The 26919-nt window shown below is 38.2% G+C and overlaps 1 protein-coding gene across 4 annotated transcripts in view; it reads left to right on the forward strand.

Moving 5' to 3' along the window:
- LOC131253608 (ribosome biogenesis protein YTM1-like) overlaps window positions 1-26919 on the forward strand; it is a 90960-nt gene that overhangs the window by 56667 nt on the left and 7374 nt on the right. For 2 of the 4 annotated variants that reach the window (XM_058254677.1, XM_058254690.1), the window contains 3 exons: window positions 1234-1276; window positions 3113-3366; window positions 5157-5687. In XM_058254677.1, the coding sequence (XP_058110660.1) occupies window positions 1234-1276; window positions 3113-3366; window positions 5157-5559 (700 nt within the window). In that variant the 3' untranslated portion in view covers window positions 5560-5687. Of the gene's footprint in view, window positions 1-1233; window positions 1277-3112; window positions 3367-5156; window positions 5688-6631; window positions 7000-26919 lie in introns of those variants that run through there. The other 2 variants (XR_009175264.1, XR_009175268.1) reach the window with 2 other exon arrangements.

Raw genomic sequence — 26919 nt, forward strand, 5'->3', positions numbered from 1 at the left:
ACAAAAAGAAGCTACTGCATTATGTGGGAATGAGATAATGTGAATGAAGTAATCAGATCTGTGTTTCTATCAGGATAAAGTGCAAGAAATTCCATTGGTTCTGCATTTTGTTCTCTCTAAAGGAAAGGAATGAACTGCTGTAGTTGGTTTTGATGAAATGGTATATTAGAAGAGATGGCAACAATGACTAGACAACTTTAATGTCCATAAGGTGTTCGGTTTGAGTTTAGTAGCACAACTGCTGACCGTTTAGGTCCCAAAGTTTGTTTCAACACTAGTCAACCTCTTGGTCATGTCCCCCAACTGCTATCTGCACCTATCACACTCACCAGGTCTGGGTATCCTGTTCTCATTCCCATCATGGAGCAGTGCCAATACGGATAGATAGATATGGGCAGATACAACCATTGATTTTTTATTCTTGCTACAACAGTCCGATATTCCTTGGGCCACTGCTATGGTGTGTCGTAAAGGTCGTTACGGGGCTGTAAAGGCCATTACATAAAGTTAACGGTGGCAACCATTACATGTTACGGGGTCATAACGGCTGTAACAACCGTTATGGAAAAAATGACCTGTAACTGCCATTAACGGCACGTTACGCCCCTTGTAAAGGCTGTAACAAATCTAGGTTTTCGGATTTTTTCTTTTTCAATATTATGAGGTAGATACAGGTTTTTTGGGGCTTTTTTTTTTTTTTTTCAAGAAAAAAAGAGACTGCAACAGCTGTTACAGGGCCGTAACATCTGTTACGACCCATATCGGTGGTGGCCGTTATGGCCACTGTTACTGTTACAGAATACCCCACTACCAATACGGATATGATTCGGCCATTATGTGTCAGATATTTGGAACCATGGTGTAGCTCCTATCAGAATATAGCAAGGATCAAATATTACTAGGTTCCATTACACAAAACATGTGGAGTAAGATCAGTTACTGAACACCTCTATTTAGGTGATAGATACTATCCTTCACAGCTTTGAAAGGATTTTATGGAGCCTTCTATTAGTAACATATTCAGCTTAACATTGTTATGATGCTATCTTATTCTGAACTCCAAACTGTTGAATAAAGGACTTCTACAAAATCATCACCGCAGTTCAACTGGAAACATGAAAGTAATTGTAAATTTACTATTCATTTGTTGTTACATCATATACTTAAATGGTTTCATCTTTTGGCATGTAGATTACAAAGTTTAACATAAATATTTGTTTTATTTTTTGTTAGGCATAATCCTTCTCTTTTGGTGAGTGTTTCAAAAGATGCAAAGGTATGCGAGAATCGTCATTGTTTTGCTGTAATAGAGATGTGCATTCTCTATGAATCTATCTACTTCATATATCTATTGCTGGCAGGAGGAAAATAATATTATCTTTCCTTATGTATTTCCATAAATTACTAAATAAAGCCTCCTTGTAGCCACTGCCCCTTACATTAAGATTTAACACCAACATTATATTTGCCATGTAGGTTTGGCTTGTGTGGACAGGGGGAATCCAAAACATGGAAATGGAAATCCACTGTGGAAAACTAAAAAATATGGAACTGTGTGGAAAGGCATCCATAACAACCTGTTTGTTTAGCACATGTGATTTCCATGGCATTTTCTTTTCCTAATCCAGCGTTTGGTTTCACAAGAAAAAAGCAAGAAAAAAGAATACAAAATACATCCAGTAGTCAACATGTGTTTAAGTTATTATCCACACCCAAGCTAAACTAGATCTTTGGCAAATTTCTAAGGTGTTCTTGATAATACATCACCTGCCACCTCTACAGTCTGTAGAGAAATATGTAGAGATATGTTTTGTTTTATGTGTGCATGTGTATATTCTCTTGTAATCATGACTCATGAAGGGTATCATACTCCAATAATTAACTGTCTTTTTCTTTATTTCTTTCTTTCTTTTTGACTGGTTTCACACACCACTCTATGGTGGCATTTTGTATATCATTAGTCTTCTTGGACATAATTCTTTAATATCAGCTGTTTATAGGGTAAAATGTCCATGGGTATATGGGCTTATTATCACATTGCTCACCAGTGATTCACCTGCATGCCTGGAAGGCCCTTTATACCTTTCTAGGTCTCTAATAACATGCACCCGACTGTAACCACTGATGACAAATCCTTTGTAGCTAATGTTGGAACGATCTGTTGCCATGCAACATTATTTAATTCTCGAGAAGTGTTTATTGATGTTTTGCAATCCTAAAACCAAGCAAAGTTCTCTTTCACAATATAGAGGTTAGGTGCCTTAGTGTTTGTTGATGTTATGCGATCCTAAAACCAAGCAAAGTTCCCTTTCACAATATAAAGGTTAGGTGCATTATAAATCCAACCAAATTTGTATTTTTGTATGGTTGATTGTTTGAAAAGGAGGTTGCCATTCCTTCCCCCATCCACTCTGGACCGGAGTTCTCATGGCCAGATTTTGTAAATGAAGAGTTAAGGTCTTTGAAAAGTGAGGAAAGTCCATGTAGGAGACGAGGTATCAACGTCGAATATATCTAGGGTTAACTCATCTAGAACTATGGACGAAATGAAAAGATCAATAAATTTCAGTAACATGAATCAAAGTCCTTAACTGCCTCTAAATCAAAGAGAAATACTACTCCGGCAGAGTGTGATGAATAGTATGCAGGCAGTTAGAAATTATTGAGAAATTGCACACATGGTGTACAATTAATTCCAGCTAAACCATCCAAAGTATGGGTATAAGTTTAGACGTGTCATCTACCAAAAATCTTTTTGATTTTGTTTATCTAACAATTAGAATGCTGAACATTTAACGGATGGTAAATAATGAAGAATATCTGATGGTCTTATTTCAGAAAACAAGTGTCGGCGAATCAGAGGTCACTATTGTTTAACCAATCTGATTTTTTTTTTTTTTTTTGGAATGCAACTTAGCAATGGTGGACTCCACTATCAACTTTGTCTAATTTGAGTTAATATTTTCTACGTGTACAAATTCTAAGTGCCTGCATATCAAGCGTTATGCACAGCCACAGTATGAAATAATCCCCTAAATCAAATGATTATGTTTTGAAAATCTGCTCTGAGAATCACTTTCTTTCTATTTCTTACTTTTTTTTTTCTCTATAGGTGAGGGTTTGGGATACAAGTGCATCTTCAGGGGCTCGTTCCTCAGGGTGTGTGGGAATGGCATGTGTGCATGGTGCACTTGTTGGTATAAAATGTCATGAAGCACTATGTTATATTGCTGCTGGCTCTTCAGTTACTGCAATTGATTTAAGGACAATGCGAAAGGTTTCGACTGCAGCCATTCACCAGCCCAAGCTATACTCTTTTGAGTCATTACCCTCCAAATCCTTAATCTGCACAGGTGGAGATGACAAGTAAGGATTTCTCATTAACGGTAGTTTTTTTTTTCCTCCCTTTTCATTGTGAATATCCTTTGTAGCTCAGTAATTGGATTCATTTAAATCACTACAATTAATATACTCAGCTCTGAGGAAATTGTCTGAGAAAACAGAATTCTGTAGGGTGTTTTTTTTTTCCATTTCGTCTTAAATCTGTCATACCTTGAACATTCCTCCTAGTAATGGGATGTTCAGCATTGAGTCAGGAATTGCCAACTGTTATATAACGCTGTGAGCCATGCTTGTGTTAATATAGGCATTTTTTGTGGGTAATATTTAGTTTTATCATAAATGTAAATCTTTCTAATAAACATTTCATTGTAGGATGCTATGAATTACAAATCACTTAAATTCCATTAATATTGCAAAATCAGTGTACTTAAAAGTTCAGCTACGAGTTTAACACATAAAACTATCTATCCCTTAAATTGTGTTAAGTACTTTTTTTATATATATCAATATTCATAGAATGAATGGATCAGAACCATCTGTCTGAGTTCAACTAGCATCCATGGGTTGGATCTTATAATTGATGTTCCCCCATTTCTTAGAGTAGATTTTCTCGAACTTAAAAAAACCTGAAAACTTGACTCAAAAGTCTATCAAACCGAGTAACTTAGATGAGTTTCTTCGAGCGAGTCTTTTTTTATATAATATTTAAAATATAAAAAAACATGATGACATTATTTAGTCTTGGCAAATTGAGTCGAGTTTTGTTGAGATTCTGTGTTGTGTTTGTAGTTGCACGAAATGTGAAGCAAAGATGCAACAGATTCAGTGCGGAAGTGGGGAACCATTTGTTTAATGTTAGCAAGTATAAATGGCTAGGAAGCGGGAGCAACACCTAATTAGAAGGATCGTGCAACTAAGGTTGTGTTGCAACAGTTAGCCTCGCATTGGAATTACTGCAAATTTTTTTGTTAAGATGCTATCTGGTAGCAGCAAAAGTTTAGTCCCTCCCTAGTTAGGGACAAGTCTTTTGTCTGTGGTTTGTTTATTATTCTACATGGAAAAAAGCGGACAAGTTGTCCAAGTTTTTTTTTTTTTTACTGTTGTAGGGCCTTGTTCCCAAACAACTTGGCACTAGACTATTACCTTGTGGTACACGTGTGCTGTGCCACATGTGCCATTGTCCGTCTTCAAGCCTTGCAAATGTACCATGTTCAACCTTCAAGTTCCCTTCATGTGCTGCATTTGCCACATGTGCTAAGCTCATGCGACGCATGCACCTTATGCACTGTATACATCATCAAGCACTTCACATGTGCCACTGTACATCTTCAATCTCCCCGTATGTCACATATGCCACCATATGTTTTCAAGCGCACACTTCCACATGCTAAGTTTCAATGTGTACATGCGGTGCATGTGCCAAAGAATCTTGCTTATTTCTGGTGCTTGACAAACAACATGAGAATAAGAATAGCATGACCCATGTAGACAAGACTTGGATGAGCCTGACCTAGATAGGCCATTCGAGACTAAACTTTTGCTGCTACCGAACGAGCCATCTCTATCTGTGCATGCGCACATTTGGTTTAATCCTCTTTGCTTGAATATATTTCCATCGTGATTGAGGCTCTGGTTATTGAATTTCTTCTTACAGTGGTTTTCAAACATTTTCTGCATAGGTAGGAAGCTGAAGCTAATTGTAGTCCATCCTTTCATTTACTCCAATTGTCCAATTCACATTAATAATCAGTCTCAACATTTGGTATTTTGTTAATCATGACAAAAGAAATAAAGGAACTGTTTTTCTTCTGCAGAACGATGTTATGGGATATTAGAAAAAATCAAGAGAAACCAAAGCCGGTGGCGATTATGGATGGCCACTCAGGTTATGTAGCTCATATACACATGGATCCGTACAAGATAGTCACTGGAGGACCAGAGGATTTGTATGTGAAGGTTTGGGAGACTGATACAGGTATCCTAGCGAATTCTTTTACTTGCTGCATACCCGATTTCGAGGAATCTAGTGGTGGGTTGTTGGCCATGTCTGTAAAGGGTTGCCGGATTGTTACAAGTAGTTGGTGCCTAGAACCAGGCCTCCTAGAACCAGGCCTCATATGCTTTAGGGACTTCACCAATGCTTCTAATCCACTTTCTTCAAGCGAGTGCAGTTCCACTACCAAGTTTTGGGAATCGGAATTTAGCTTTGATGGCTGAATGCTTTGTTGGGCTTGTGTAACAAGATCAATAAACTTGGCTGTTGTAAAGGTAATTTTCTAGAGACTGTTTACTTCAAATTTTCTTGATGGTAGATGATGAGAGCTTGCATTCACATATTCTATTTCTATTTCACTGAGGAATGTACATTTCTGAACGGTTTCTGATTAGGGGTGCTATGAGATATGGTGGTACTGGAAGAAGTGGGTCCACATGATGTGATCATGACATCCGATCTGTCCATCCAATGTGTTGCCTTACATTACACCCATGATCCAGCAATGAACCCAAATGGAACCTCAGGTGGGTCACAGAACAGGGGACAGGTTGAGAGGGAATGCCCACCCTTCATTTGTGTGGGTACCCACCATGTTGTGTATACAGAATCCAGGCTGTCCAGACCCTTCATCCGCCGTGGATGAAGGGTCAGAACAACGCTCAGGCTGTTACGCAACTTAGGTGGGCCCCAGTTAGAATCAAGGGCGGGCTTCCCATCCCGTCATGTTCCCTGTTCTGTGGTTGACCGGAGTTTTGGATCGAGCTGATTTTCAGGTTCTGGGCATGACCTGAGGTGACGCATCCAATGGACAGATTGGATGTGATAAATACACCACGTGGGCCTCACATCTGCCCAGTACCAATGGTGGTACTCTTACCAATGGAGCATAGCTCATCTAGTAAATGTTACTATTACAGGAATTGGTACACTTGAAAATGCAGATTTTATTCAAAATGAATGTAGGCAAATCACAAAACACACACACACACACACACACACACAGAGTGAGGGAGGGTTGAGGTTGAGGGTCAAACAGGTATTAAAAGCTGAAAATGTGCAGGGAACAAGAATTGAACTCTCTACTTCTGTCAAAGGTAGTGACACCACATTACATAAGTGTTATGAGATCTCTTATTTTATAATAAACATAACATTTTTAAATATTCTTTATAACTATAAATAGAATAATTTATAATTATTAGATATCATGTCAAGTCGGTTCGAGTTTTTGGGTTTTTAAATTATGTTGACGATTCCATATTCAGCGACCTTGCCACAAGTCGTTGACAGCAGGTGTCAACTGCATAATTATTAAGTGTACCTAAAACAATACCTGTCAATGAGGCAAAGGAGCTATATGATCCTCAAGAAGATGTGGTTCTGTGACCTGTGGTGATGAATTCTGTGGCCCTACCATTGAATGACTATCGTCTACAACTCTCTGACTTTGGAGATCCAAGCATCTTATCTTTGGATTCTTTTCAATTGAACATGGCTTCTTGTCATACCTACATTCTCATTCATTTCTCATTCATCCATTAGCAGGTTGCAATTTGACAGTTTAGGCTTGCTGAAGGTTTTTGTGGTATGGTCCGTCCATCAGATCAATGGTCTGAATCATCAAACTATGGGCCCCACTTGGTTGAGATAGATTATAGGATTATTATTATTATTATTATTATTATTATTATTATTATTATTATAATTTTTTGCACTGGCGAGTCACTGGTCTTTACAACAGGCGCCAGAGGGCCCTAGCCATTGCTAGGATCAGTACTTAATTGTGAACCAATTGCAGTGGGGAATGACACATGGGTCTATGACTTGGCTTGTGGAATGAAATGTGCCATTGTTTAGCAAACGAACTATTGGTCATCCTTACAGCAGAAGTCAAAACCATGGAAAAGGCTTATTTTCCTTCTGCTTTATGGGCACTCCATGTGGGTCCTTCAAGCAGGTATTGTCTCATTACTCATTTTCCCTGCATTTTTATAGGATTGGCCAAGCATTTTATGCAGGGTTACAACTTGCAACTGGCCCTGGCCAGGCCGAGCTGAGGCTCGACCAGGCCCCAACCGGCAAGCAAAGGACCCGGGGCTTGATTCTAGCTGCCATCTGACCACCACTGTCTATTAGGAAAAGGTCCCGATTATCCATCCCACTTGGAAGCCCATCCATATGTGGGGATCATTCTCAGATCCGCAGTGATGAATCTCATTCTCGGGAAATCTCAGAAACCGGAATTTGTCAGGAGACTTTCAAGAGGTGGATTACTTAAAATTTCTAAACAACTTTCTCATTAATATCAGGCCTTCGCACGAAAAATTTAAAAATGCCGATATTTTGAAGTTCTCATGATATTATCACTACTTATCATTTCATTGAATTTTCGTGAAAATATCTTGATATTTTCAAAATCTCTGGGATATTGTCAAACTGCCCGGAGCAAATGAGAGTGGGAGATGAGAGAATGGAGTCGGCATCTATGCTATTCCTCCCTTATTAACGTCCTGTAAATAGAGGTTTTTATTGCAAAATACTTGGGGCCTGTTTAGTAGATGCCTAAAAATGAGTTTATCTCATTTAAGTTACGCCTGTCAATGGATCGGATCGACTTGACGATCCAATCCAATCCATTTATAGTGGGTCTGGACCATTATGTAGGTCCGATGGGGCAGGTATGGATCCTAAGATGTCAATTTGTTTATAATTAGATCGGTTCTTTATTCACCCTTTGGCTAAGACCTAATTTGACTATTCCAATGAATGTTTCAATCTTCGCCATCTGTGCAAAAAAATCAAAAGCAAAAAATTCCAAGTTATTTCATCCAATCCTTCTCCAGAGCTAGTAGTCCATACGAAAAAAAATAAAAATAAAAAATCCCTAATTCAGTAAATTCTTTAATCTCAGCTACCTATATAAAAAAATCTAAGGGCGTGTTTGGATTCATGTTTTGGTTGTATTGTATTGTATTCGGTACTGTTCACGTATATGTTGGGCGATATTCAGAATACATCCAGCGGAGACGTGCCACTAACCAATGTTTGGATAGGACGTATTACTCTAGCATGTATACAATTTCATGTCATATCAATGTTTGGAAACGATCGGATAAGGGCCACACAATGTATATACGTGCGTGTAGTGGGGCTCACTCACTATTCCATTGAATGATCTGAGCCGTTCATTCACTTCAGAGGGTGGGCATTACCCTTGCCTAGGCTTCCTTTTGTTTCTATGCAAACTATTGTAGAATCTCAACCGTTAAACATGAAATGGACGGCGGAGTAAACACCCTCATGGGCCATGCTGATTTCACTCCAAAAGCACTTCCTTTCGGATGGTTTTTCGTCCTAATCTAATGGACGGAGTGAATTTTTCAAGAAGCTTCAATAAATGGGCCACTAAACTTCACATAGTCGATGTACGTCGACTCTGTTGCGAAACAGAGGTTCCGTCTTTTCGTTGTGGGCCACCATCATGCAGTGAAAGGTGGATCTGAACCGTTCATCAGGTAGAGGGAGAAAAACCCATCAAAAACATGTTGACCTTTCATGGTTATGTACTTCCTTATGATCGCTACAATGATTACAAGAAGACCGTTCGGCTGTTGTTTTAGCTTGATTGTCTCAGTGGGCCACATCATCGGATGATCAAAGCTTACCATTCATGGTTTAAATCTCAAGAGGAAGATGATGGACGGTGTGGATTTGTCAAAAGATGGCCATACTAGGCATTACCAGCAACACAATGAAAGAAGATAATGCTTTCTTCTTGTTTACGTCTGACTGAACGTCCGACCGATTGCGCGGTACAATCCCATCGATGATGCAAAGTGGTTCTCGGACATATTCGCGCGTGTTCAATGCGTCGCCCGCCGTTCGTTTCCAAACGAGGGACATGTCCCATCAACCCCACTAATATGATGCTATACACTCGAAACCGTGAATCCAAACACGCCCTAAAAGCAAAAAGACCCTCTTAAGTTATTCCCTTCCCTCCCTCGTTTCTTTCTCCACAGTTGGCAGCCCACGCAACAAAAATAAACCCTATTTCCCCTCTCTCCTCTCTTTCATTCTCTCCACGGACCAAGCTGCCACACCCTCCTCTCCATGCCCAAGCCCACATAAAATATATATATATACACACACACACACACACACACACACACACACACACTCAATCTTCTTCTTATTTCTGGTGAGTTTTCTTCAATAGATTGAGGATTGCTTTCTCTTCAATAGTCTATATTTATCTGGGATTTTCATTTCCTAAAAAATCCGGAAGTCCACAAACTAAAAAGCTTTGTATTATCTTCTATAGGTTGATGTTCTTCTCGATTCTAACGTTTTTTTTTTTTTTTCATGTTACTTTGTATTATCTTGTTCTGTTTTAGAGTTTCTGATTTTGGTTTTTATGTTTCATGATTTTTTTAATAGAGAGAAGATTGTTTTTTGTTCTTGAAATTGTTATTGAAGTTTTTTTTTTTTTTTCGTTTTCTGTGCTTAACCTGAAAAATATAATACATATTGTTCCTTTACTCATTTTTGTGTTATTTCGTTAATGTTGCATTAGGACTACACATAATTTATTGGATTATTATGTCTGAACGTAGTTAACCTATTGATGAGAATATTGTTGAGGTGCCAAGCTAATGTAGTTCTTCTAGACGATGAAAATTAACATTTAAAGTATGAAATGACTTTGATAAACATCGATTCTCAAGTGGTGAGGAAGTGATTATTTGCAATCACTGCAAGAGAAAGTTTGTGGGGTTAGTAATAGTGGAACTAGCCATTTGAATAAGCACTTGATAAGATGTCTGAGGAAGAAGCATATGGATATTTCTCAACAATTAATATCATTGAACAAGAATATATGAGAAAATATATATTATTTGAAGAACTTTAAGTTTGATCAAGAACGAAGTCGTTTGGATTTTTGTCACATGATAATGAAGCATGAGTACCCATTTAATATGGTTGAACACGAGTATTTTGAAATATTAGTGAACAATCTTCAACGCATGTTTAAATTGGTTTCCTATAACATAGTTAGGGCTGATGTGATGCATGTTTACAAGCAAAAGAAAAGAAAACTCTATGAGTACTTTGACAAGCTTTCTTCCCGAATTGGCCTTGCTATTGACTTATGGACATGAGACCAACAAATATTGAGTATTGTTGTATAACTTCGTATTTCACTGATGATGCATGGAAATTTTAAAAGAGGATTCTTGCTTTTACAACAATAAAAACTCATGATGCAAAGGCCATGTAAAATTGTCATGGATAGAGTCCTATAGTGGAATATTGGTAAAAAAAAATTTATTTGCCATTACTGTAGACAATACTTCTACTAACGATGCTATGATTAAAAGTATGAAGACTCGTCTTTCTAATTGAGATTGCTCACATTATCTTGGGAGTTATTTCATGTCCGTTGTTTTGCCCATTTTCTTAATTTAATTGTGTAAGATGGCTTATGAAAGATAACATGTGTGCTCCAAAAAATATGAGAAAGTGTGAAGTATATTAATTCATCACTATCAAGGGTGCAAAAGTTCTAATTTGCAGTGACTCAAGTAAAATTACTAGGGAAAAAGGGTCTACTTGTGGATGTTTCAACAAGGTGGAACTCCATGTATCTCATGCTCGAGGCTGCTATGGATTTTAGAAAATCATTTTCTCGATTGGAACAATGTGATTGTGACTTCAAGGTAAATCTATCTAATAAAAAAATTTATTAGCAAGTATTTAAAAGTTTTCTGAAGCCACTAATAAATTTTCGAGTTCTAAATATCCAATTGCTAATATGTACTTTCCCGATGTTTGTGAAATTAATATTAAATTAGTTAAATGGGTGAAAAGTGATTGCTATTATGTTAAATCAATGAAAAATAAAATGAAATCAAAGTTTGATAAATATTCGCATGAATGCAGTTTGGTTTTGGTAGTTGCATTAGTTCTTGATCCTCAATTTAAAATGGAGTTGGGGTACTACTACTATTAAATCTATGATGATAGTGTTCATTTCTACATAAGTAAAATTCAATATACAATGGTTGATCTTTTCTAAGAGTATAAAGTTGTTGACTCGGATAAATTAATGATAATTTTTTTAACCATTCGTAAAAGCAGTTATAATAACAAATTTTCATCATCTAGTGGCATTTTTTTATGATACAAAAGATCAATTTAGAGGATTTGATAAGTGGTATTATCATCCACGTCATGGCAGTCAAGCTTTCTTCCAAAAATCAGAACTAGATCAGTATTTGAAAGAGCCACTATTTCATCGCAACCAAAAGTTTAATATATTAAGTTAGTGTCAAATCAACAGTCCAAAGTTTCCAACACATTCAATGGCCCATGACATTTCGATGCACTACAAGAAAACACACTTTTACGGATGAAAATTTTCATCACTAAAACCTACACCTAATCCTAATCTCAACTCCCTAACCTAAACCTAAACCTAAACTTGAAAACCCATACCTAAACCCGATCCCGAACCCGAACCCGATTTCCTAAACCTAAACCTTAACCTATTCTCAATTCCCTAAAACTATAACCTAAAACCTAAACCTAAACCTAAAACCTAAATGTATTCATAAATCCCTAAACCTAAACCTACACCTAATCCTAATCTCAACTCCCTAACCTAAACCTAAACCTAAACTTGAAAACTCAAACCTAAACCCGATCCCGAACCCGATTGATGTAATAATGTAGCCTAATCACATGGCAACAAACAAGAAAATATTGCTTTGTTGGCAAGCATACTCGAACTCAAGCATCATAATACATCTATTTCCATCTCCACTATCTATCTCTTATAGCATAAATTATTTGAGATTTGAATTTATCTCATTTTTAGAGTCATGTCCTAACACAATATGATAATATTAATAGACAAAGTAGATTTGTCACCAACATTATTCCAAGACCCATATAACTTCTCTTTATAGGAAGTAGGGTAGGGCACATACAACTTGACCTATAACCTATTTCCTAAACCTAAACCTTAACCTATTCTAAATTCCCTAAAGCTATAACCTGTAACCTATAACCTATAACCTAAACTTAAAACCTAAACTTAAACCTAAAACCTAAATGTATTCTCAAATCCCTAAACCTAAACCTACACCTAATCCTAATCTCAACTCCCTAACTTAAACCCAAACCTAAACTTGAAAACCCAAACCTAAACCCGATCCCGAACCCGAACCCGATTTTCTAAACCTAAACCTTAACCTATTCTCAATTCCCTAAAGCTATAACTTATAACCTAAACTTAAACCTATAACCTTAACCTAAACCAAAACCTATGACTTAAACCTTAACCTATAACCTATAACCTAAACTTATAACTTATAACCTAACCTTAACCTTAACCTAAACCTATAACCTAAACCTAAACCTAAACCTAAAACCTAAATGTATTATCAAATCCTTAAACCTAAACCTACACCTAATCCTAATCTCAACTCCTTAACCTAAACCTAAACTTGAAAACCCAAACCTAAACCCGACCCGAACCTGAACCCAATTTCCTAAACCTAAACCTTAACCTATTCTCAATTCCCTAAAGCTATAATCTATAACCTAAACCTAAAACCTAAACCTAAACCTAAAACCTAAATGTATTCTTAAATCCCTAAACCTAAACCTACACCTAATCCTAATCTCAACTCCTTAACCTAAACCTAAACCTAAACTTGAAAATCCAAACCTAAACTTGAAAACCCAAACCTAAACCCGATCCCAAACCCGAACTCGATTTTCTAAACTTAAACCTTAACCTATTCTCAATTCCCTAAAGCTATAACTTATAACCTAAACCTTAACCTAAACCTAAACCTATAACCTTAACCTAAACCAAAATCTATAACCTAAACCTTAACCTATAACTTATAACCTAAACTTATAACCTAACCTTAACCTTAACCTAAACCTAAAACCTAAACCTTAACCTATAACCTAAAACCTAAACCTATAACCTAAATGTATTCTTAAATCCCTAAACCTAAACCTACACCTAATCCTAATCTTAACTCCTTAACTTAAACCTAAACTTGAAGACCCAAATGTAAACCCAAACCTGAACCCGATTTCCTAAACCTATAATCTACACTTATAACTAAAACCTAAACCTATAACCTAAACCTGTAACCTTAACCTAAACGTAAAACCTAAACCTAACCCTAAAACCTAAATGTATTCTCAAATCCCTAAACCTAAACCTATAACCTACAACATTAACATAAACTTATAACCTAAACCTATACTGATAACCTAAACCTATTCTCAAATCCCAAAACCTATAACCTAAACCTAAACCTATAACCTAAACCTAAACCTTAAACTATAACCTACAACCTAAACTCAATTCCCTAAACCTTAACTTATAACCTAACCTAAACCTAAACCTATAACCTGTACTTATAACCTAAACTTAAATCTAAACCTAAACCTATAACCTTAACTTAAACGTAAAACCTAAACCTAAACCTAAAATGTAAATGTATTCTCAAATTTCTAAACCTAAACCTAAACCTATAAACCTAAACCTATAACCTACAACATTAACATAAACTTATAACCTAAACCTATAACCTACGACATTAACCTAAACCTATACTTATAACCTAAACCTATTCTCAAATCCCAAAACCTATAACCTAAACCTAAACCTTAACCTAAACCTATAACCTAAAGCTAAACCTTAACCTATAACCTAAATGTAACCTATAACGTATAACCTATAACCTAAACCTATAACCTATAACCTAAACTCAATTCCTTAAGCCTTAACCTATAACCTAATCTAAACCTAAACCTATAACTTACACTTATAACCTAAACCTAAACCTATAACCTAAACCTAAAACTTAAAACGTAAACTTAAACCTAAAACCTAAATGTATTCTTAAATCTCTAAACCTAAACCTACACCTAATCCTAATCTCAACTCCCTAAACTTGAAAACCCAAACCTAAACTCGATCCCGAACCCGAACCCGATTTCCTAAACTAAACCTTAACCTATTCTCAATTCCCTAAAGCTATAACTTAAAACCTAAACATAAACCTTAACCTAAACCTTAACCTAAACCTATAACCTAAACCTTAACCTAAACCTAAACCTATAACCTTAACCTAAACCAAAACCTATGACCTAAACCTTCACCTATAACCTATAACTTATAACCTAAACTTATAACCTATAACCTAACCTTAACCTTAACCTAAACCTAAAACCAAAACGTTAACCTAAAACCTAAACCTAAACCTAAAACCTAAATGTATTCTCAAATCCCTAAACCTAAACCTACACCTAATCCTAATTTCAACTCCCTAACCTAAACCTAAACCTAAACTTGAAAACCCAAATCTAAACCCGATCGTGAACCCGAACCCGAATTCCTAAACCTAAACCTTAACATATTCTCAATTTCCTAAAGCTATAACTTATAACCTATAACCTATAACCTAAACCTAAATCTTAACCTAAACCTATAACCTAAACCTAAACCTTAACCTAAATCTAAACCTATAACCTTAACCTAAACTAAAACCTATAACCTAAACCTTAACCTATAACCTATAACCTATAACCTAAACTTATAACTTATAACCTAACCTTAACCTAAACCTAAAACCTAAACCTAAACCTATAAATTAAAGCTATAACCTAAAATCTAAAACCTAAATGTATTCTCAAATCTCTAAACTTAAACCTACACCTAATCCTAATCTCAACTCCCTAACCTAAACCTAAACCTAAACATAAACTTGAAAACCCAAACCTAAACCTGATCTCGAACCCGATTGATGTAATAATGTAGCCCAATCACATGGCAACAAACAAGAAAATCTCGCTTTGTTGGCAAACATACTCGAACTCAAGCATCACAATGCATCTATTTCCATCTCCACTATCTCTTATAGTATAGATTATTTGAGATTTGCATTTATCTCATTTTTAGAGTCATGTCCTAACACAATATGATAATATTAATAGACAAGGTGGATTTGTCACCAACATTATTCCAAGACCCACATAACTTCTCCTTGTAAGAAGTTGGACAGATGTAGCTTGAATCCATCAAAGGAGATAATGATCACCTCTCATATGTTCTCTCTCTTTTCATTAGTTTGGGTTTAGATAGATGTGAATGTAAATATAATGAAATATATTATATAATAGGTGTATATCATGATGAAATATATTGTAACATGTGTATATCAGGAATTTTGTACTGGAATATTGAGAAAAAAAAAAGACTTTTACCTACAAAATATTTCGTAGGTAAGTTTTTTTACCTATGAAACTTTTCGTAGGGAAAAGCCACGTTCGTAGGTAAAAGTATTATGAAATATTTTTACTTACGAACAAATTCGTTGGTAAAACTCTTACCGCTAACCTTTTCAAGGCAGTGGGAAAACCAAATTTAAATCATTATTTCCGACAAATGTTTTCGTCGGTAAAGAATTATATTTCGTAGGTAAAAGTAAACTTTTCAATTTTTTGTTTTTTCAAAATTTTAAAACACGCTTTACCTACCACAACTTTCGTCAGTAAATATGGCTTTTACCTACAAAATTATATTTTGTAGTTAAAAGTAAACTTTTTGATTTTTTATTTTTTCAAAAATTTAAAACACCCTTTACCTACGACAAGTTTTGTTGGTAAAGATGGCTTAGGTAAAAGTAAGCTTTTCGATTTTTTTTGTTTAAAAAAAATTCAAAACACCCTTTACTTACAAAAATGTTCGTTGGTAAAGATGGCTTTTACCGTAAAAATAACCTTTTCAATTTTTTATTTTTTCAAAAATTCAACACACCCTTTACCTATGAAACTTTTCATAGATAAAGATGGCTTTTACCTACGAAATTAAGTATCAAAACACCCTTTACTTACGAAAATGTTCGTAGGTAAAGATGACTCTTAGGTAAAAGTAACCTTTTCAATTTTTTGTTTTTTCAAAAATTCAACACACCCTAGGTAAAGATGGCTTAAAACTAACCTTTCCGGTTTTTTATTTTTTCAAAAATTCAAAATACCCTTTACCTATGAAAATTTTGTAGGTAAAGATGTCTTTTACCTACAAAATTAAATTTCGTTGGTAAAAGTAAACTTTTACTGGTAAAAGTCATCTTTACCTACGAAAAAAATTTCATCGGTAAAAACCATATTTCTTGTAGTGATGATACCAATCTCTACTATTGTATCATAATCAATAGTACTGGTGGTAGAGTGTTTGATAAGACTCATAGTTGCTTTCTTCCAGAAGTTGTGGAGGTTTTAATATGTGGACATGATTGGATGTGACATCTAAAAAAGTGTAAGAAGATTTTAAATTTATTTAATTTTAATTATTATTAATTTTTCTTATAAAATTTTTAAATTACCATTTTTATGTATATGTTAGGTGTTTCTTCTCCTACCATATGTATGAGTACGAGCACAAGTTAGAATTTCCATGGCTAGTCTCTTCAACTTGGTAAGGAAAAGTGTGTATGATATTTTATTGGAGTTGATACCTGATAGAGTTTCATGCCTTTATTTCTTTTTTGTATTGGTTTACTTTTATATTATTAGTTTGAATTGATGGAGTTGATACTTGATAGATTTTGTTGAAAATTTAGATCAATCTTGAGGGGCATGAGCATATGTCGATCCGTTGATAGGACCTGGATACGTGGCTATCAGATCTGATCCGGCTTGACCCGTTGACAAATCCGTCGAGGCAGGTCTGGATCCACTATACAGGTCTGACGAGGCGGGTCTAGATCTTAAGATGCCGATCCATTTATAATCGGATTGATTCCGGATCTACCCTGATCTGATTCGGCTCTGACCTGTTGATTGGCCTAATTTTAGTTATTAGAAATTATGTATTAGATTTCCTTATCTCTAGTACGTAATTTCCATTCGCATTAACTTATTATGCATTATTCCTGGTGATTGAACATAAGAATAGTTTTCAGGAAAAAAAAACTCATTGTGTATTGGAGAGTGTCACGCCCCAAACCCGGAAATCGGATTCACAGGAATCCCGATCGCTGAATCCGGTGCCGACAACCTCCGTAGTACCCCATTCTCAGTTCTTAGCGTCGATATGCTAGATTCCGATTCTGGGATACTACAAGGAAGATTTTTTTTTTTTGTACATTTAACTCATAATAAGCATAACCACAAGATTACCCAAATTACAAAGACAACATCATCATCACATATCCACTAATATAAACATTTGAATACAATACTGAAAGGGAAATACGTAAATCAAAAGTCAAGCTCCAGAAGACCACTGCATGCTCCAAGCTCAACACTGCTGCAACCTATCATCATCTGCACGCATCTATCGTGTATAAGCTTATAGAAAGCTTAGAAGGTGGTGTAAGTGTGTACACAAGGTAAGTGCCAAGTATTCAATACAATGCCATAGTCATACAATATCAAAAATACTGGTAATCCATAAATTGTACAATGTCGAAATAAGCAGGAATACTGACAAGATCGTGAATTATCAGAGTAAACAGAAATACTGACAAGATCACAAATCATAAGATAACAGAATAAGCGAAAATACTGACAAGTCCATAAGTCATACAATATTAGAATATGCAATATGAATCAACTATGCAAATAAGAAGTCATAAAGAGTCAAATATCAGATGCCGTCTCTAAACTATATAAATGCACAAACACAGATAACACAAAATACCATATGCCGCGGATGTAATGCAATATGCGGTGCGAATGGAATGATCATGCAGGAGTGTGAAGTTGGGATGATAGTACGTAGTATCACAGGCTATGGGGTCCATCATAAGGGACTTCTATCCAAACCAGTCCCATACCTAAATTTGGATAGTCAGACTCAATGTGGTAAACTCCTGATCTCAGGTTAGTTGCACGCCCCAATCGAAATCCTAGCCATTGCGAAGGCACACATAACAAATAGTTACGCACCACCAACCTGAGTGGATAGTGAATGAATGAATGCATGTATGAGTATTTACCTCCTGCTCACTAAATCCACATATCAGTACAGTTCATCTCTGGGATCATCATCGGGGTTTAGTACACTCCAAATGGCACTGTCGCTCTCCCAGCCGCACAGTCCAAGTGAGCATAAGAAACCTCACTATCCGCCTGGCCAATAGTCTGCCAATACCTATTCGGCACGTCGATAGCGGACCCATTCACGAGCTGGTCAAACTGAGCCTAGTATTGCCCCCTACCCTTGGGCGGGTAAAGCCACACCCCCTCCCAACCGACCACGATACAGTGGGAGACGCGGCCCCCTGGTATTCGACACTCGGGCGCTCATGTATCCACTCGGTCTCGACGTTGGGGCGTCTCCTGGCCTCAGAGGTTTAGAAATTTTTACCCAGGGACATCTATGGCGCCCGTATGCTAGAACGAAACATTTTCGGTATCCTATCTGACCATCCACGATATGTCTGTGGAGGCTACAGCCCTGATGTCGCTAGGGCACACAATGCAAGGTGCATGAGTCAGACAATCTAGTCATGCATCAATCGTGCGCATACCATGCACTCTTGTGAGATAACCTCCGCCTATCAGGGAGTCTCATAACAACCTGCTCAATGACATATGCAATGATCAACCACATCTCATAACAAATATGCAGATGATGCGTATAGGCATGTATCATGATGCTAAGCTGTCACATACTCATAATCGGTATCAACAACCGGCATCGACAATCGACCTCGACAATGTGGACATTTAACCAACATTGCCCCCAAGGAATGGCCCATATAGAGCCAAACATATAATGGGCCCATGGCCTCACACAAAGGCTTGATATACAACACAGTGGGCCTTACTCAAGGGCCACATATACACAACAGGCGGGCCCTCCTCATGGGCCTCAAATACACAACATGTGGGCCCTACACATGGGTCTCGAATACCTCAAATGGGCCATGCATCATGGGCCATGAATACATCACAATGGGCCTTTCTCATGGGCCTAACATACATCATAATGGGCCTTTCTCATGGGCCTAACATACATCATAATGGGCTCCATAGCCTGGTCCTTAAATGCATCCTAATGGGTCTCATCACATAGGCCTCATGTACATCATATTAGGCCTTAAACACGGCCTGCATACACATCACAACGGTCCTTCAATACGGGCCGCATATACATCGCATTGGGCCTCAACAATCGGTCTCGATATTCGACCTCAATAATCGGTACCGATAATCAACATCTATAATCAGTACTGACAATCAGCATCGATAATCGGCACCGACAACCAACATATATAAACATGGTGGGGTCCATAGATAGACAACCAATCAACAATAATGTAAAGATCGGCTTTCGGCAGTGGTTATATCAATCCGATAGCACGGAGCCATCTGTCTATGACGAATGGGGCCCACTTATTTGGGTTAACTCACGAAGAGAATGAGCCTACCAAGGCCTAAGGGAAGGTTACAATGAGGACATCTAACCGTCATTGCCCATCAATGTGGATATTCAACCAACATTGCTCCCAAGTAGTGGCTCATGTAGAGTCAAACATAAGGCGGGTCCAAATATCTAACAGGTGGCCTCAAGTAATCGTCACAGGTGGCCTTACACATGCAGCACGTGGGCCTACACATCACGGTGGGTCGATACATTAGGCCGCACCATTAGCCTAATATGCACATCACGGTGGGTTGCATCATTGGGCCGCATCAATGAGCGTCAATCAAACAAGTGGGCTGCATTAATGAGGTGCACTAATGGGCTTTATACACATCAAGTCGGGCCTCGATAACTGGGCTGGAAACATGTCATAATGGGACACGACATACGGGCTGAAAATACGACGTAATGGGCCTCGACCCATGGGCCATAAACACATCCTAATGTGCCTCAACTATGGGCCTCTAACATATCATAACGGGCCCTGCATCAGTGGGCTGAACTAATGGGGCTCGTGCACATCAAGTGGGTTGCGTCAATGGGCCGCACGAATGGGCCTTATATACATCAAATGGTCCGTAATACATGGATCGAAAATATATCTCAATGGGCCTCACTATATGGGTCATAAACTCATCACGTTGGGCCTTGCCCATGGATCTCGAATACATCACAATGGGCCACAACCCAGGGCTTCGAATACACAATAGGTGGGCCCTACACATGGGCCTATATACTTCACAGGTAGGCCCTGCACATGGTCCTCAAATATACATCATGATGGGGCTCATGGATGGACCACACCAATGGGCCTCAAGTGGGCTTGGACCACACCACCAATCATTTAAATGGTTGTAGGTGTAACATGTGTATTACTGTACACTGTTATTCCATGGGGCACATGGCCCACTAATGATGATCAGCATTGTTCAAACATTGACCAGGTAAATCAGCACCATCCAAACGTTTACCATGTAAATCAGCACCATCCAAACGTTTACCATGTAAATCAGCACCATCCAGCCATTGTCCCTGAAAATCAACACCGTCCAAATATTGTCCAGTACCGTCCAACACCATCTGGACAGTATGGATGGAATAAATACATAATGGTGGGGTCCCACAGAACCTGGTGACGTCAAAATAGGTGGGACCCATAGAACTTGCAAACCTCATGTACAATAGCTATATTGCTGGGTGTGAGGTACCCCAGCCATCCAACACCCCATCGTCTATGGATTGGACGGTGCGGATGTAACACATCATGGTGGCCCCCTACACAGCACCATTCAAATGGACGGTGTGGCATACAGATGCATCACGGTGGCCCTACATATCTTGATGACGTCAATGGTACCAGCCAGGCTGCTAGGACTCACTGACCATATGAATGGACGGTGCAGATTTAATATAAGGTGGGCCCACCAATAAAATCGATGGACAGGAGTGGATATACAATACATCAAGCTAAGGTAGCCCCACACACTGCCATGGTATGAGGGATACCAGTCAATCTACACACGTGTAAGGCATCCCAGCCAATCTTCACACGTGTGAGGTACATGAAACAAATGCGTGCTGGTGGTGTCCCACGTGCATAGAACACATACATATGAGGTGGGTCCACACGTGTGGACCCATAGCTCTGGAGGAAGCTGATATTTGTGGTTTTAAATGTCCAGCAGCGACTGCTGCTGGACGGTGCGTATACAGCACCAGAAAATGGTGGGGGCCACTTCAATGGATGGCTTGGGTATACATACACGTCACATGGGACCTACAGGACCTGCTACGTCAGTTGGCAGGTGGGTCCCACCATCAAAATAGATGGTTAGCATGGCGAAACACGTACGCTAGTGGAGACCTACAGAACTTGCTGACGTCTTTTACAGCGGCAGCATAGCTGGTGTGTTCGTACACTAGCCACTCCTCTTACAGGTGGGTCCCACATGGGGCCACCATAATGTTTATCTTCCATCCCAACCGTTGGTAGGGTCACACCGACCTAGATAAAGAGGAAAAACAAATTTCATATTCATCCGAAACTTCTGGGACCCAAAAAGGGATTTCAATGGTAGACATTCAATCCTTGCTGTTTGGTGGTGTGGACCACCTGAGTGCCGTAAATGGCTGATTTTTAGGACGTCCCTATGCTTAAAGGGGACCCATCAATTGCACGGTGTGGATGCCCCAAATGCATCACGGTGGGGCCTAAGGTGGGGTCCACTCTCCCTGCTCGTTTTGTCCGCGCCAGGACACTGCTCGCTGCTAGTGCCCGCAGCAGCAACAGCAGCAGCAACAGCGTCCACACTTTTTTTTTAAATATTACTTTTTTTAAAAGAATTTCATAGATGGGGCCCACATTAGGAGGATCTACTCCACTAGTTGGGTCTCTAAGCTTGTGACGGGTTTAACAAACCTAATATTGGGTGTGTTTTGATACACAGATTACCACAGCAGGCCCTAACAATTGAAATCACCCAAAACTATTATTTTCTACAATACGGCCCGCCAGGGATTCGGATTGACTTATTTTTCCGGTTCAACGCCTAAAATGATCTAGGAATTAGTATGGGCGGTGTGGATTAGATACATACATCAAGGTGGGGCCTGTATGAGTGGCCCACCCAAAAAGTTTAAAATCAAAACTACGTTTTTAGTGGTGAGTACACCTCACTGTCTGATCACTTTTCACAACGTCCAGCGTCCAGGGATGCTGGATGTGTATATATTTATCAAGGTGGGTCCCACGTGAACGTGGCCCACTTGATTTATATCAATATGATATTTATGTTTTCCCATCATCTAGAGGGTAGAACTCACATGGCTTTGATGGCCATGGGGTCCCTTTGATGGACGGTTTGGACATTATGTACACTCATTAAGTGGGCCACAGAATAAAGGAAGGAGAGAGAGAGAGAGAGAGAGAGAGAGAGAGAGAGAGAGAGAGAGAGAGACCCACCTTACTCTTCTTCTTCCCATATACTCCAATGCCTCTAAGAGCTCTATCAATGGTGAAGATGACGATCTAGAGGTTGGATTGGTGGGGTTATAAGGTAGGAGATGGTTGGACGTCCATGGTTTTTGCCAAGGAGAATGAGGAAGAAAGAGGGAAGGAGAGAGATAGGAGAGGGAGAGAGGTGAAGGTTTCTAGGCAATTAATGAGTTTGACTTTTGGAGAAAAAGGGAAGGGGTGGTTGCTTGTAAGGAGTTATGGCTAGGGTAGGGTAGGGTGATGTCACCCCTAGGGTAACATCATAGTAATTATGTTTCTAGGGAAGTACAACAACAGGGATAGGTGGGTCCCGCGATCAAGCGATCAATGGTTGAGATAATGCATGGGCTGGATCTCATAATCTAGGTGTCACATTGATGCATGAGACGCGTCATTGGAATCGCGATGACGGCGCGGTCGCGATGACATAGGTCTTGGCTTGAGTCGGTTCGGGTTTACAGGATGTGTCTCGAGAGGATGCGCAAATGCTATCTATGCGTCACGAGTTGTCGGAATTCGACTAGGAGAACAGCGAAAATTTACGGAACGGTATGGGCTAGGATATGGGTCTTACAGAGAGCATGATCTCTGATACATAATTATTATTACCTAAAATAGATGAATTCGTTTTTACGCATCTACTTTAAGATTCATTATTGAAGTTCAACCATGTTTTACATTTCTTGGTGGGTTAAAATGATATTTAAAAAAAACTTGCTATAGATCATTCAAAACTGTTTGGTTCATTTAAAGTTTGGCACTTCACTATTTAAATATTTTGGCAATTTTTTTGACATTTGAACATTTTAGTTCAAATCTTGAAGATTAAGGTGTTGGTTTTGTTTATGCCTTATTTGACCGCATTAGATCCAATGATTTAGATGATGCCATGTGGCAGCGAAATCTTAACAAGAAACAAATGGAAAGATCTCTTCGGCTGCCCTGATGGTCGAATGTGATTAGAATACGAAAAGTCAATGATAGTCCAAGAAGGATAAGTCCAATAGACTACAACCATGAGACACGTGTTACATATCTTGCTCACGTAGTTGAGATAGCTATTTACCATGTGGCCTCATGACCGAAAATGGGTATCAACTGATACACAATTGCGGTTAGTGATAGAGTTAACCAACACATTATAACATCAAGAAGAAGTCCTTATAATAGAAAATACTTAAGGAGCAGAATGACAACAATGTCAAGTTGGCTGAGTTTCACAGTTCATGTTCATGCAGAGAAAGAGACCACTTGTAATACTCTAGATTTTTTAGTAGCTGACAACTCTTCTGCATGCAGCGAAGAACACGAGAGTGCAACTACGCAAAGACCTGCCCATATACACACCTCGTATGGGTTTGGACCCATGGTTCATGGCCCATCTTAGAAAGCCATTTCATGACTTAGTAAAGAATGTTAACACTCTTCACTTACTTAACCCACACCTCACCATGATGTCATGGTCTACTTACCACACATGCATCATTGCACATGACACATCACCCCACTCACACCACATGCACATTCTCCATGTGACATCTCACCCCACTCACACCCCATGCACATTCTCCTTATGACACATCACCCTCCCATGCATGAGCCATGGTTGTGCAATGTCACCATACCCCACTAACTAGCTAACCTAAGTAAACTAACTCCTCTCCCTAAACTAAGGTTAAATCCTACACAAAAGAGGGCTAGCCAAGATGGTTGTCATTTTTAGCAAGAAAAATTTCAGAGAATGAGAGAGAAAAGGAGAGAAAAAGAGAGAAAAAAGAAAGTGGAGGTGGGCCACCATTGGGAGAGGAAGATCCAAGTCATTCAACCTAAGGTGGTTAGATTTATCCCTTTATTTCTTTATTTCTTTTCTTTTTGTATGTTAAAGTGGGTCTCACCATGAGATTATGGTGGTGTTTGGGTGACCCTAAACCACATCCAAGTGGGCCACCCCTTTGAGAATGTATATGAATGAAATCATCCCTTTGAGGAAGCATGGGAATAAAATTCACCATTGAATCCCATAGAGGCTCACTTCTGTGTATGTGTTTCTACATTATTTTATTTTACTTTAATTGCGTTTGTAGGCCCAAATTTTGTGTGACGAAATTATACTTGATAGAGAATGTATATACCAAATTTGGTCTCAATTCGATCGGTCTAACCGCTTTATTTGATTTATGCAATTCAGACCAGGTTTGTTGTATAGTGTAGTGGTCAGCACTAATACCCCTTAAAATAGACCAGATTAGTGGGCCCCATAGATATCTGATAGATTTCAAATTTTGTGAGATGATAGTAGAATTGATGGACCATGTATGTACCAAATTTGAGGTCAATCCGATATGTCTAAATCCATCCAATTTATGCAGTGCAGACTAGATTTATTGTCTAACGTAGTGGTCAACATTGATACCTTCTTGAATGACCAAGATTTATGGTGTCACAAATATCCAATTGCTCCTAGATTTTGTGTAATAATAGTATACTTGATAGAGAATGTATGTACCAAATTTAGGGTCAATCTAATCAGGCTAACATATTCATTTGATTTATGCAATTCAGACCAGATTTTTTGTCCAGTGTAGTCGTCAGCACTGATATCCTTTTAAATGGCCAAAATTTGTGGGTCCATAGGTATTCAATTAATCCCAAAATTTGTAAGATGGATGTATACTTGATGGACCACACATGTGCCAAATTTGGGGTCAATCCGATCATTATAACTTTTAATGCGTACGCCCACCATAATGCTTGTTTGCGAATCAACTTGTCAAATGGCTACCTAGACCCGAACGATGGGACCATACAAATATCAGCTTGTTCTAAGACTTTTGTGGGACCCACTAACCGTGGGCCCCACCGTGATGTTCACATGCTATCCAAACCCCCATAAGGTTATTTTTACTAAGCTGGATTGAAAACATAAATATTAGTATGATAAAAAAAAATATGGTGGGACACCGTGAAACTCACTTCATACACTTGTCAGATTATTATGGTCGTTGGTCTTACTGTGGGCCCCACCTTGATTATTATGCTTAGGCAATGAGGCCTACATTCATCTATATGATCTTACTTGCACGGCCATAACTACAAACTCTCTTTTTATGGGAGTGTTGGGCTTTTGAATGAGGTGTATGTAATGGAACTGTCAATGTGGACCCTAGCACGAGATGTGTCAACTGTTAAATCGGCTAATTTCAGATAGGCATGTAGATACTAATTTTTGGACTACAATTGACATTTGGACTAACTGCATAGTTAATCATTTGATGAGATAATAATAATATTTTGGTTATGTTAATGTGTGATTATGGTGATGTGTATGTGATGATGGTGATGTGTGGTTATGGTGATGATGATATTTGTAATTTTATAGTTCATTCAGCCATTTGGCATATTGTAATGTAATAATTATGTATAAAGTTAATTATCAATTGTTTATTAAGCTATGGGAGATCCCACTTGCCTATTGGACATTGGGAAAGCCCATTTTCTTATGGGGCCTTGGGAATGCCCACTTGCTTATGGGTTTTATGAAAGCCTATTAAAAAAATTGGGCCTTACCATAAGCCATTGCTGCTGGCCCATAACCGATTGAATGAATGATGTATAATAACTTGCTAATGATAGGATAATATGTGACTTTTGCATACATCTGACATTATCATAGCATATCCATGCACACATTCCAAGAAAAAGGAAGATCGGACTTTGGCCCTTGTGTTAGTTAAAGGAAATATTAGGTCTTTGTGTTGGCTAAGTGAAATATGTGATGTGAAATTAGACCATTGTGTTAGCCAAGTAAAATATATGATGAATTGTTATTATGCCTTTGTATTGGCCAAGTGAAATATGTGATATGATATTGGGCTCTCGTGTTGGCCAAGTAAAACATGTGATATGATATTGTGTTATCGTGTTGGCCAAGTGAGATATGTATTGGCCAAGTAAAATATGTGATATGATATTAGGCCCTTGTATTGGTCAAGCAAAATATGTGATATGATATTGGGCCCTTGTTTTGGCCAAGTGAGATATGTGATATGATATTGAGTCCTCGTGTAACCAAGTGAAATATGTGATATGACTTTAAGCTCTCGTGTTAGCCAAGTGGAT

The sequence above is a fragment of the Magnolia sinica genome, chromosome 1 (assembly GCF_029962835.1).
Source record: "Magnolia sinica isolate HGM2019 chromosome 1, MsV1, whole genome shotgun sequence".
Taxonomy (NCBI): Eukaryota; Viridiplantae; Streptophyta; class Magnoliopsida; order Magnoliales; family Magnoliaceae; genus Magnolia; species Magnolia sinica.